This window comes from Phoenix dactylifera, chromosome 1 (assembly GCF_051530095.1).
Source record: "Phoenix dactylifera cultivar Ajwa chromosome 1, Ajwa_hap1_PhDact_Kaust_v1.1, whole genome shotgun sequence".
Classification (NCBI taxonomy): Eukaryota; Viridiplantae; Streptophyta; class Magnoliopsida; order Arecales; family Arecaceae; genus Phoenix; species Phoenix dactylifera.
In genome coordinates, this window is record NC_143190.1 from 54,594,037 (window position 1) to 54,607,416 (window position 13,380).

Below are 13,380 nucleotides of genomic sequence, written 5' to 3' on the forward strand. Positions count from 1 at the left end.
ATCCTCCTTTATCATGAAATAAGTCCTAAGAACTTCATCATATAAGAGTTCATTTGAAGATGAAATGATAAATAATGCCAAATAACACTTTATTAATTTTGTCAATTTATTTACAAAATTCAATCATCAACATGCTGACGATTGACATTTAGGATACAATTTCCAACGCTAGCATCTTGGGTTCCGAGGTGTGCTCGGCGAAGCGCCCTGAGCTCAGAGGTCGGGGCGTATCATTGGAGAGAGCGCCCCGAGCTTGGTCGGGGTGAGTCGATGAACACACGAGGCGCCCCGAGCTTGGTCGGAGCGAGTCAGCGATCAAATAAATTTTGTAAATGAATTGATAAATTAATAAAGTGTTATTTGGTATTATTCATCATTTTATTAAACATCTTCAAATGAACTCTTATATGATGAAGTCCTTAGGATTTATTTTATGATAAAGGAGGATTTATCTTCAAGTCCTTAAACCTGTTCGTGATCAAATGATATACTATTACTAGGACGACAGCATTATCGAGATTAGGTCGTTGTGAGACATATACGTTGGTTGTCCTCTTAACCAAGAAGTGTGGAGACACTGATATGTTACATAGGTGAAGTATAGGAGTACATTTCACTGAACGTGACCAATTCCGGAACACTCTACTGTCGAGAGATGTTTCGAGTGGATATGGGTATAAGTATCCCTCAGACCTAAGATCACCACAGTGATTAGCAAGCAACTCACTGTACTTTGGTACCGAACTAGCAGAATTTCTAATTCTGGGATGGAAGGTTACTGGGTGCAGTCAAATACTTACGAAATCAGTGAGTGAGTTAAAATGGAATTGACCCCTCCTGGAAACAGGAGATAATGCTTTGTGTTCAATTTAGCAAAACCTTGGCTAGGGTAATCCTTGTGAGGAGTCACAGAATTTCTAAAGTTGAATCATATCATGGATGCACTGATTACAGAGTTGACAGAACTCTAAGGTCATCTTGGCATTAGAAGTCAAAGGGATGAATTATACAGTAACCATAGTCCAGAATTTCAGAATATTTGTTTCGCATATATTCGACCTACCATTGCTGGATGGTCACATCGTTTAGTGCAGGAAGTTGTTCCTGTACTACCGATCTAGGTTCGAATCTATGAGGTCACACACATAGAAGTTTTCTGATTGATCAAGATAGCTGATGGATGGTTGAGAATCATTCAGAGATAATTTGGTCAATTCGATTGGCAAATTATCTTATAAAATAATTAAAGTAATTATTGGAGAATTAATTAGTGATTAGATTACTAATAAACTCAATTTGATTGAGTAAATGGACTGAGGATGAGCCAAATTGAATTGGATTCAACTCTGGGCTCAATCAGGGTTTTTGACCTGATTGGATTAGGTCTGAATCAAAAGGACTTAGGTTGACCAAATTAAATTAGATTAAATTTATGCTTAATTAGGGATTGACCTAATTGGATTAGGTTCAACCCAAGGTAATTGGACCATCCTAATTATTAGGATTTAATTTAATTAAATAAATTTGATCTGAAACCGTTCGGATCTTGAAATCCACATGTCACATATCCATGCATGGCGCCATAAATTAATTTTTAATATGATTAAAAATTAAATTAATTTATTTAATGGTGCCATGGGACATGTGGCACACATCAGGGACCTCCTTCATCATCAGGGGCGAAATGGAGAGATAAATTCATAAAAAGAATTGGATAAGATCAAATTCTCTCTCTTCATGGCATATGTCATCCTTATCTTTATCTCACTTCTAATTAAGTTTGAATTTCGAATTTAAACACCACAAAATTACCTCATGACCCTCTAATCTGATTGTGGGCATGGAAATTTCGAAATTGAAAGAAGGAAGTGGCGACATGATGAATGGTTTAGATTAGATCAAGCTTCATCATGTGTTGGCGCATAAAACAAGCATTTGAATTTTGAATTCAAAACCCCATAAAATCCTCCCAAAATATTGGAAGGTTGGCGTGTAAAGAGGAGTGGAGGGCGACATTAAAAGGACCTTCATCAGCTTGTGGCCGGAATGAAGAGAAAAAGAAAAAAAAAGAGAAGGAAGAAAGGAAAAAGAAAAGAGAGGAACCCTAGTTCATGCATGGAAAAATTCTGCATACCTTCTAACCGATTTCTTCCTCCTCTAAGTCCTTCACGCCATTAGTGTTAAGGGTCCCTGATAAGAGCCTTTAGATCAGATCTAAGTTCTCTTCAATCTCTATAAACCATTTCTCCAAATTCTTCCAAAAAGGCAGATCAAAGGTTGATAGTGTCAGGAAGATCAAATTTCAGCCTCAAGAAATTCTGCGCAAGCTAGCACTTCCGCGGGATTGGATCTCTTCAAAAACTTCGCGTGGATTACTCGTGGAGGCCAGACGATAGTGTGGCTGCGAAGCTCGAGCATTTGATCTATTATATTCTGATTTTGCAAAGGTATAAATCTGATACTAGTAATTTAGATAAGATCTAATCCCCGAGGGTTAAACCTCTTCAGAGGCTCTTCATAGAGTAATCTTCAGAACCTATTCAATGGGTATTCGAAGATTAGTTGGATCATAGATTAGTCAAGTTTAGAACTTAATAATCTCATTTCAGATCTGATATTAATCATGCAAATGATTTAGCATAATTGTTTAAACGATTCCGGCATATCGATCATATGTTTTGTAGTGATGTTTTTAAATCTGATTTCTTATGCATGCTAGAATTAAAATGTTTAATTCAATATTTTTCACTGCGATTTTTAATTAAAAAGAATTACGTGTGGCTTGATCCCCCTTGTGAAGGGGTACGTAGGCAACCCGAACAGGTGCAATCACAGAAAAAATTTAAAATTTCAGCATGCTATCACTGCTAGAACCGATCGATCTCTTTCACAACGTGCATTAGATCAAGAGCTCATAGCTAGGTTTCATGATGCACTTGATGGAACAAGTAAATAGCTGTGATTAAAAATTATTTATATTTGTTTAATTTTGATAGTTGTCGTTATAGTCTAGAACTAGTATGAAAGGTCAATGTATGAAAATCCATGCAAGCCCTTATTCGATGAGTGATATTATCGGAATAACATGTAAGATGAGATTATCACTACTTATGTATCGGAAATGACACTAAATAAGACATTCAAAAAAATAAATAATGCCTATATAATATAGATACTATAACAATGTTATTGTGGTTGATCGTTAGCTTGTTGTTTAGTATTTACATCCAATCTGGAAAGCACACCTATTTGGCTTCATAGGCATAAATACTTGCAACTCCCAATTTGTCTATGCTACAAATTTTTATTTGAGTTTTGAACTTTTGGTCTGCCTAACCATATTTTCTGAAAATATTTGTTTTGCATCTCACCATGAGATTTCTTTAGTAATTATTTTTTTTCCACCTAGGATTTTGTGATGTTTTAGCCAATACTAACTAATTAAAAACTTTGCTTGTAACCGGAGAGTCAGAGCTAATAAGCTTCTTCCTCTCCTCCTCCTTGTCCAGCCCTTTCTCCTCGAGAAATATTGGAAAAATGTTATTTTCCAAGCTTAAACTTGAAACCTCCATCCAATGTATTTGCGAAGGAATGAGGGCACGAACTTGTGAACCTAAGTTGCAATGATTGCTACATTTCCTTGGCTATAATTCATATATCATGCACTTAATACTGAGTTTTGCAATTAATATCTTTCAAATACAGAATTGGTTAGGCTATGCTAGAAAAGAAGCTCATTTGTTGAAGTTAACCAAATTATGATTTTTTTTCTATGAAAAAGAATAAGAATAATAGTACTATTCATATGATCCGACCTAAAACTTCTACCTAATGGAAGGGTGTGAGAAGAGGGGTGCAAATATGTAAATTAAACCATATTGGTCATCAATTCTGATAGTTTATCTCTCGATGTATTTGTCTCAGCTATATTCAATATGCTACAAGCCTGGGAATGAGTTTTGCAATAAACATTGTGTGAAGGCAAAATAGTTGGAATTAGTTAGTTTATATTCTGACAAGTCTTAACATAGCCAAAAAGGTTCTTTCCTAATGAAAATGAAGCCTTTTTTTTCTCATCACATCCTCTAGATGACTCTCCTCTAGATAATTCTAGAGGCTCATTAGCAGCCTTTACAAATAAATTGAATCAAATTAGAAAACAGAAACAATTTTTCTTAGTAAAATTCTTATTCAGTTCGAAGACCATTATCTTCAACATCTATGTTTTGTTGTTTGGTCGAATAGTTCAAACACGTCTAGAGGGTAGTGAGAATCAAGATTCTTCTCCATTACTTTTTCAAAAGAACAAGAAGCAATAGATGCCTTCATTATATAATGAAACTCTCGCTTTGATTCTAGCAACATTAGGGAGGCATAATGCATAAGCTACTCACCCCAATTTGAAGATAAGGTTATCCTGCAAGTTGATTCGATTCCCTGACTTCCGATTAAAGAAGACCAAAGAAAGCCACAATGCTCCAATACTCCCTCCTCCATACTTATACAATCATTATAAGCTAACCACCTCTAGAAATAATAAAGAGTAGGGGTATCTTGCATGATTGAAGATATCGCCATATCACCATGCAATTAATAATGCTAATTCTATTTCAAATGCAATACAGATCCATCCGATAAGGTTAAGAGCGGTTTGTTTGAGAAATCATCTAATAATCGTTGTCTCTGTAGCCGCTATACGGTACTTCTATGCTATAAATATAGTGTTCATCTATGTGTGCTATGTACAAATTATACCATCTTTAAATTAGTAGTGAGAACTATATGCAATTTTAGAGCTTGCCACATTTTTTTACTTCCACTCTGCCCATAAATTGTGACATGTTTCACTTTTCTTTGTTGGGAGGCTAGCAGAAGGGAACATGCAAGATGGTTTCACATCCAAAAGCCAGATTGCCGACACGGTGCTTAGGTATAAAGTTTTAAGCATGCATCAAAAGAAAGGGCACCATGAGAACCAAGTGGGAACGCGTGGAGGCCGCGATCCGTTCAAAAGTATGCGCTGTGACCGCAGGGTAGGTATCCATCCACGAGGTGATCACGACGGCTAAAAATAAAATACGGGGTTTGAGGACCACCACGACATCTCAGGCAATCACAAGGACAAGATCTACCATCCACGTGGCTGCATCCCATGGCGTCACGCGTCCTTCCATTTCCGCCCACGACCTAACTGTCCGGCCCCAGTTTAAGAACTTCTGTGCTCGGGTGACGTGTCCGACACCTACTGGTCATGGCCTCGATTCTTCCTGCATAGTCTCGCGTTGCCGGTGATAAAAGATCCACGTCACCAATGACGTGCTGTTCGCCTTCCCCGTTCCCTTTCGAGGAAGCTTCGAGCCTTCGAGGAGCTGAGCTCCGACTTGCCCAAAGCTTCTCCATTAAGCAATGGAAGAGAGAGAAAGAAAGTGAGGGCCCACCGCCTTAGCCAATTACACCGAAGAGTCTGAAAGCTTTGGAGAATAATTACGCTGTTTATTGTGGCATCAACCCCGCCTCCATGTGCTGGGTTCCTTCGCCAGGTTTCCTTTACTAGCAACATTCGACATCCAAATCTCCGGGGTCGTCTGCGGTACCGTTTCCCCGGTGAGCTCACCGGTGGTGGTCAGAAATTCCATAACAAGCGCACATGCCATATTTGGCGTTGCCCATCACGCGATACCCGCCCGTAATGCACCCATGCGTGCGGATGACTTCAATACAGATATCCTCACAAGTCTTTTATCTTAACGAGGACCATCCAAAACAAACAAATTTAGAAGCTTACACGACAAAACCACTACGTCGTTCTGTCTATCAGGAGATTCAGGACGGTTAATCTAGAAGATTTCTACGGAACACTGGAAAGACGCCCTGTGGATTTTAGATGCCCCCCGGCTACTGATCCTCGGAGTATCCGACGGACAATAGCCCAGCTGTTGTGGAGCGCGAAGCGGCGTGGACCGTAAGATCGCCTGTGAAAGGTAACGTGGGCGTCTCCCTGCCGTTCCTTTTTACCCCGATCCCCCTCGCGGCCCTTTCCGGCTTCTGAAACGAAGTCGCCGCCATTTCCTTCCTACGTCAGTTCGTCCTCCTCCGCTCCTCGGAAGCGGTTCCCAGCTCCGGCGACTTCCGCCACCGATCGCGGAGGTCTTTTTGCCCGCCGATCGAGCTAGGGTTTCGGCAGGGGGGTTCTTGGTTCTGTCTTCGAGCTGGAGGGAGGAAGAACAAGCCTAGGGTTCTTTTGCGGCGATTTGTGGTGTGATCTAATGGACGCGGCAGCCAAACCAGAGAAGGGTATCCTTAATTTTAATAAAAGTTTTTTTTTTCTTTATTCTTTCGTTTCTATATAATTTCGTGGATTCGTGCCGTTAAAAGAAAGTATTTCTTTGATATATCGTGGGTTTGGTGCTTGGTAGCGAATCTTTGATCGATGTTTTAATGGCTCCCCATCCGCTGTTCATGATTTAGGCCTCTTTTGCTTCTTTGATCGGAGCTCAGATCTGTAACCAAGCCTTTTTGACAAAAAAAAATTGGTTTTGGATTGGTTGAGCTGTTGCGACGGCGTTTAGTGAATTATTGTGGATGTCTGTTATATAGAAATTTCCAGCAGTTTTAAAGGTTAGATATTGTTGTATTGGATGTCTGTTCTTCTGACGGTCTTGTCGGCTCTAAAGTTCAGAAATTTTTTGTTGATTTGAGTCAAAAGTTTGAGTAGAGCTCTGGTTCTTTCGGGGCTTATGTCGATGCTTCTCATTTGGAATTTTTGATGAGATTGGATTCATTTGGAATTTCATGCTTCCGAACATTTCTCATCAGTTGCCTTGTTTCTCTTTTCTCCTTTTTCTGTTGTCTTTGATCGATGGATTTATTGAAACAGTTTCTAGACCTTGGATCTGCGAGGATTCATATAAGAATGATAAAAATGTTTACGTCTCGATCTGTCCAATAGTTTGTTGTTCCGTAGATCCGAGACTGATCAAGGTTGTGTTGTATACTGGTTGTCATTAGCTTACTTGTATTGGTTTTTGGGGGACTATGTGTGCTTTGTGAGATCCAATATGAGGTTGATGTATTGGAGTCTATTGTAAAGACTTGAAGTTCTCATTTTTTTCGGAAGAATTTCTGAATTTGTGAGCCTTGACTTTTCCAGCTATTGAAGATGCTATGAAAAATCTGAAGATAGACCTACCACCAAAAGCCAGCAATGTCAAGATGGTATGCTTTGTTCTCATTTGATTGATTCTATAATAATAAAAATTCCCATTTTTTATCACTTGATCTTTCTTTTTTTATTTTGTCTTCCTATTTCTTTCAGTCTTAGATGTAACTAAGTTCCGGCTCTGGGTTGCTTTTTAACAATATCCTATTTCTGCCTCTCTGTTTATCTTTAGTGTGGCCTTAAAGATGCAAGCCCCTCTGATTCAACATCTTGCATCTCCTCGGAGGATGCAACGAGCAGTATCAAAGAAAGTGAGGTGGACCAGAAAGCTCTGGTGGGCGATCAGTGCATGTATTACTATGGATACTACTATCCAGGTTTGGCTCTTATCCTATGTGTTTTATCAGCTTTCGAGAGATATATTTTTCCCTTGTCTGATGGTAGAGCAGGCACAGGGTTTAATGGGTCGTTTGGAGAATGGGATGACCAAAGTTACCTTTTGGGATCTGATGGCTTAGAAATGCAGCCTCCTGTAAGTTTTCTTATTCGCATTATTGTATATATATATATATATATATATATATATTGTTACTTTGAAGTCGTTTTTAGTTTTTGTATTTCTCCTTATCCGGGGGCAAGCCAAAATACATGTGCAGCTCATGGAACGCCAGAAAGCTAGTTTCTTTTGTCCCTCATTTAGTTTCTTCTTGACTCTATTGCTATATACTGTTAGTTTTACAGTTACTGTTGCTTTTCTTTTCTTGCTGTCAAGTTGCTTTTACTATTAATATTACTATCATCACTACTATTATCATTATTGCTATTTCTATTATTCAATCGGACATAATATAGGTTGCAAACTATATAAAAGTTCTGATTGTCACTTTTTCCAAGATGGATGTTGTCTTGTATCTTATCAATGGATGTTCAGGCATTTCTTTACTATCTAACTTTTCTTAAATTTGATTTTTCTGTAACTATTGATTAGGTATGGAAGGTTTTTCTTATTGAATAACAAGAAATTTCAATAGCATTCTAATGGGTATTAAAAACTGTTATAGTTTCTCGAACTTTTTATTCCAATAACATAGTTAAATGAACAACCTTTTGTGGAGCATGATGTGTCTAGTTCCTTTTCCATGGCATCCTATTATGTGTAGGAACTAACTGGAAATGATAAGCTTGGAAATCTCACTTTGTTTCCTTCTCTTGACTAATGGATATAAACAATGAGATAAAAAAATAAAAGGTGAAATCACCAGGAAATACCTCAGTTAAAGATACTTGATTTCTTACCTTTCTGATTAGCTGTAATTGCTAGGCCATCACACAGCTTATCTACTCATCAAAGCATCTCCCTCTGATTTTTGTATCTTTATTTATGATTATAGTCATGGATAGATAAATGATCGTATGGGTAATGACTTATGCTTTTGTAAGATACTAGCTGATTATGCGATATCGGGCTGCACTAACATACGTTGATGCTTTATCTCAGGCCGTTCAAGCAGATAATGGATCCTTTGTATACTATATGCCAGGCATTCAACGTGGATATACTTCTTACAGCACATTCTTACCTGGAGCTATGGTCGGTGTTGATGGACAGTACTTGAGTCAACAGCCATATTACCCAACTCCAATAATCCCTCAACCACTTGCATCTCCAGGGCCTGTCCCTCAACCAGTTTCTTATGGACCTGAGCTGGTTCCTGCATATCCATGGGATCCATCTCTTCTTTTTCCAGGTGCACTCCAAGGAAAAACAATTAACGGGAATCCATCAAATCCATGTAGCAAGCCTAATTTCTCTTCCCAGAGCCACACACTTGCCCATTCAAAAGCTTCACCAACCACAACATCTACCTTAGAAACAAAAGGATCCTCACCAGCATTAGATGTGTCACTGACTCCTGCAGTACGGGGTCAACCTTTGAAGCAGGCGAATAAGGTAATGCATTTTATACATATTTAATAACTTCAGAACCTTTGCCTGAATGCAAATTTTGTGCTATCTTTTGGCACATTGTTAATGTATAGGTTGCTGCTGCTGTTCTATCCAAAGGTTATCTTCCCATAAACAAGTTTGCTTCGTACACTAACCAAGGGAAAGGAGGCCTGCTGTATCCAAGCAGCTCCATTAATTTGAAAGAAGATGGAAGAAGTTTGGTTGGCAGCGAGAAGCTGAAAGCAAGAAACAAGCTACATGGCCTTGGCGATTTTGATTTGCTAAATGAACAGAACCGTGGTCCAAGAACAAATAGCTCCAAAAGTTCTTGGAACTCTGAGGTTGCACCAGTTGGATCTCTCACTGCTGAGAAGAATCAGAACAGTAGCATCTCAATTTCTGCTATTGTAAATAAAGATGACTTTAACCATCCTGATTTTCCTACAAAGTATGATCATGCTTTGTTTTATGTGATAAAATCATACAGTGAAGATGACATTCACAAGAGTATTAAGTATAATGTATGGGCAAGCACTTCAAATGGAAATCAAAGGCTTGACAATGCTTTTCAAGTTGCACAGGAGAAGATGGCAGGAAATGGTAGCAAGTGTCCTGTGTTTCTTTTCTTTTCTGTAAGTATACTGATCCTTTTACAGGCCTAATTATAGATGTAACCTGATATAATCATTAATATTAACTAGAATTATGGGCTATGATTTGCTAGGCAACAGCATCTGGGTAACCAATGTTACAAATTTACAATCAGCTGAATAAAGTTGCGCCTTTTTTTTGTATTTGTAACATTCATATAAGTGTTTGTATCTAATAAGAAAATAAACTTCTTATTGAGGAGACCTTTTTTACTATAAGGTTTCATCAAATTAGTGGAAATTTAAAGTCGAGCAAATATCTGTGGATCTCAGATGGTGCTAACATTTACTTGACTCTGATACACCCATATCTCTTAGAGCCCTGCCAGTAATTTGCTGCAATTATTTCGATAAAGACATTCTTAATCTTGGTCATCAGTTTCTTATCGAGATGCATGTCTAAGATGCATACACTTGCTTAAACTTTTGGAATATGATTAAATTCAGTAACAAGTTGGAATTTGGATGAAGACATTGGGATGTCTAGGACTTAAGTATGTTTTTTTACCTTTTCATTCTAAATGCTGTTATTGTTTTGTCTAAATTTATCACGCAATGTTTAGACAATGGTAATCCAACTGCATTACAGCTTCTGATTTTTAAGTAACTTTGTAGCTACTACAAATCTGTCCTGGTGATACATGGTATGTTTCAGCTACAGCAAGATTTTGAGTTGTAACTTTTGAGATTGATGTTTGTGGGACTTAGATTGCTAGCTTTGCCATTCTAAATTCCATTTTCTTTCCACCCACAGAATTGCTAAGAGAATGTTAGTAGCTTAACTGTAATGCAGTTTTTCATTTAAAAGGATTCTGTTGCAAATTAATATTCAGCTTATCTCTTTGCTTACTTTCATCTTTTAATTTTTTGTATAATGCTCAGGTTAACGCAAGTGGTCAGTTTTGTGGTGTAGCTGAAATGATTGGTCGAGTAGATTTTGGCAAGAACATGGATTTTTGGCAACAAGACAAGTGGAACGGGTTTTTCCCAGTAAAGTGGCACATAATAAAGGATGTTCCGAATCGACAGTTTCGTCATATAATATTGGAGAACAATGACAACAAGCCTGTTACAAATAGCAGAGATGCACAAGAGGTACCCTTCATAAACTACAATGTAACTGCTCGATAATTTGTGCAAATCACCAGATTTATCAAAATGCCGAGATGGCCAGTCCTGTTCATGTCTGATTCTGCAAAATTTGATTAAACATGAACTTTGGATTTATTATATATTTTATTAATACTGCTTTTAAGATAAATGACACTTCTTAGATTGATGTTAACTCATGCATTATTTAATTCCTTTTCAATCAGTTCTGGTTTGCCATAAATGTTAATTATTGTAAGCTATTGGTTGCATCTCGTTGAAATCAGCATGTTAGGAAGGAGTCTGTAACTTGTCTGCGTGATGCACTATCTATACGCTGGTGTTGTGCTCTGATTTCTCTCACAAATATGTTGCACAGTTCTTGTAAGGCTAGTCCAGCTGTCAAGGATAGTGCAGCATCTCATCACTAGCTGTTCCAATCCGGAGTTCCAGTAAGGTGGTGGACATGCCACTATGTATATGCACTATCTAGCTCCAATCCTTCGTTTATTCATTGATTTGAGTCCAGTTGTGGGATTTTGGTCTGGACGTACTGAATTTATGTATGTTTGTATATTGTTTCGAATCAATTTCTTATGATGCATTTATATCAGGTGTAATTACCCCAAGGTACTGAGATGTTGAACATTTTTAAGAGCTATGTATGTATTATATAAATTGTTTCTAATCAAATTCTTATAATGCATTTATATCAGGTGAAATTTCCCCAAGGTACTGAGATGTTGAACATTTTTAAGAGCTATTCCTCAAAGGCTTCCATACTGGATGACTTTGGCTTTTATGAGAATCGGCAGAAAGGCATGCAGGAGAAAAGGAGCAAGCAACCTACTCCAAATTTGGTTCTTTCAATGGTAATGTTTTCCTTCACGCCTGTACCATGATCTTATTTTATTCTGATTTCAATCATCTAATTGCACGGCTGTTGTTGGCCGTACATTTTTGACTGCGGAGGTTGTTATGCTATTATGTTTGAGCAAGAGAAAAAAGAATCCTGATAAAGTGGCTGGGCATTATGCACATCTGCTGAAAAGTCGTGTATTTACTGGAAAAGAACTGTCTCATGCAATCTAGGGGCTGGCATTGTTAATGTAAAATTTCTTGGATTTACCATGTGCCTGAATGCTAACTGCCACCGGTTGAATAGATCCAATTGGTTTTGCATCATGGCAAATTCTGGTGACACAGAAAGTTTTGTGGATCATACTAGGAATAGAATTCAGCCATGCATACTAGGAAAAGATATAGTTGGTTGCTGGTAAATAACCAAATATAATGTCTATATGCTACATGAAATTTTGTATTTCTTGGGGTTACTGATTGACATCATAACATCATAGTTGATAATATTATGAGGTGCTCTGTGCTGTATGTTTTGTGAATCTATTCCCTTGTTGGAATGACAATCTTTAGGTATTTTACTGACAACATTAGAGCTTCGCTAATGCTTTTATTTGTACCTTATCCAGCCAAAAGCTGATGAATTGGCCCAATTTGCAAAGCAAGGTGATCCAAAGTTTGAAGTTTCGAGTCCCCAGTTGACAGAGATGGCTGCCGGAAAGACCAAGGAAGAGCAAACAATGGTGGTTGCAGCGAAGTAACAGCTGAAGGATGCCTGTCTAAATGTGGGCGAGGGCAGGACGGCGGCATCCCAACCTAAGGTTAAGAATTCTGGCTCACAGACTAGGTAATGCAGTTTGGAATTATAGAACAGTCAAACCTGTTGGGCATCCGGCATTGAGAAATAAAGAAGCAGTGCCTCTGAAAGTAATTCCTCATGAGCAAGCTTACAATGATTGGGGAGAGATTCGATGGCTGTTCGTAAGTATGCCCAGACCAGTGCTACTGGCATCGACATGTCCGGTGCGACAGATTCTGTAGAATTTTCCCCCAGCTTTCGTTCTCCTTGGAGGGAATTAGTTGTTCTTATTCTTCTCTTTCATGATTCTAGTGGTTGTATGGTTAGTCAAGGTGAAGTCCCACTTGTCGGGGTGGGTGGGTTGGTAGATGGTGGTTGGTCGACCTTTCCAAACTGAAGCTGACGATTTGCGCTAATACGGTGTAGTAAAATTGAGAAAAAGGGAAAAAAAAAGGTAAAGAAAGAATTGCAAAAAAAAAAATGGAATCAAAAATATTTTCTTTCTTTCTTTCTTTTTTAATCTTCTCCTGCTTTTTTCTTTGTATCTGTTTTGTTCCCTTCCGACTAATGGATGATTAATTATAGAAGGTCCTGAACTGTCACGGATGGCTTTTTATTGACCCCTTAACTTGGCGACCTTGAAACTAAGGAGCTTTGTTAATTAATTGGTTTTTGGTTTGGCTTTATCAGATCGCTTCGGTTTATGTGGTTTGATGTTGATCGGAAAAACATCCGTGCCCGGTTTCTGGAAGCTATACGATTCTTTCGTTGCTTAAGGTCCGACCTCTCTGCGGACTCCACGGAATATGGAGGTTAAGTAACGGTGGTTGGCGTTTGTTTTGGCTCCCGTTTCGTTTTCTGTTCGTTAAAATCTTCC

At 38.3% G+C, this 13,380-nt stretch overlaps 1 protein-coding gene across 4 annotated transcripts; it reads left to right on the forward strand.

Moving 5' to 3' along the window:
* Positions 1-4,676: 4,676 nt before the first annotated feature.
* Positions 4,677-13,090, forward strand: LOC103714186 (uncharacterized). 4 transcript variants are annotated; one of them, XM_039125462.3, is made up of 9 exons: positions 4,677-6,294; positions 7,151-7,215; positions 7,392-7,536; positions 7,609-7,691; positions 8,658-9,110; positions 9,200-9,739; positions 10,640-10,852; positions 11,563-11,718; positions 12,334-13,090. In XM_039125462.3, exons 1-9 carry the CDS (start codon positions 6,267-6,269, stop codon positions 12,463-12,465), a joined length of 1,815 nt encoding a protein of 604 aa, XP_038981390.3. In that variant the 5' UTR covers positions 4,677-6,266; the 3' UTR covers positions 12,466-13,090. The 4 variants fall into 4 exon arrangements, with proteins under 4 accessions (XP_038981390.3, XP_038981391.3, XP_038981392.3 ...); XM_039125463.3 differs by having other exon boundaries at positions 4,870-6,294; positions 7,615-7,691; XM_039125464.3 differs by having other exon boundaries at positions 5,513-5,981.
* The last annotated feature ends 290 nt before the right edge of the window (positions 13,091-13,380 follow it).

Bases quoted from the DNA above. Each gene is read 5' to 3' on its own strand.
- LOC103714186 (XM_039125462.3), top strand. From the start codon at position 6,267: ATGGACGCGGCAGCCAAACCAGAGAAGG. The intron at 7,216-7,391 runs GTATGCTTTGTT...GTTTATCTTTAG, and splicing joins AAGCCAGCAATGTCAAGATG to TGTGGCCTTAAAGATGCAAG. The intron at 10,853-11,562 runs GTACCCTTCATA...CATTTATATCAG, and splicing joins ATAGCAGAGATGCACAAGAG to GTGAAATTTCCCCAAGGTAC.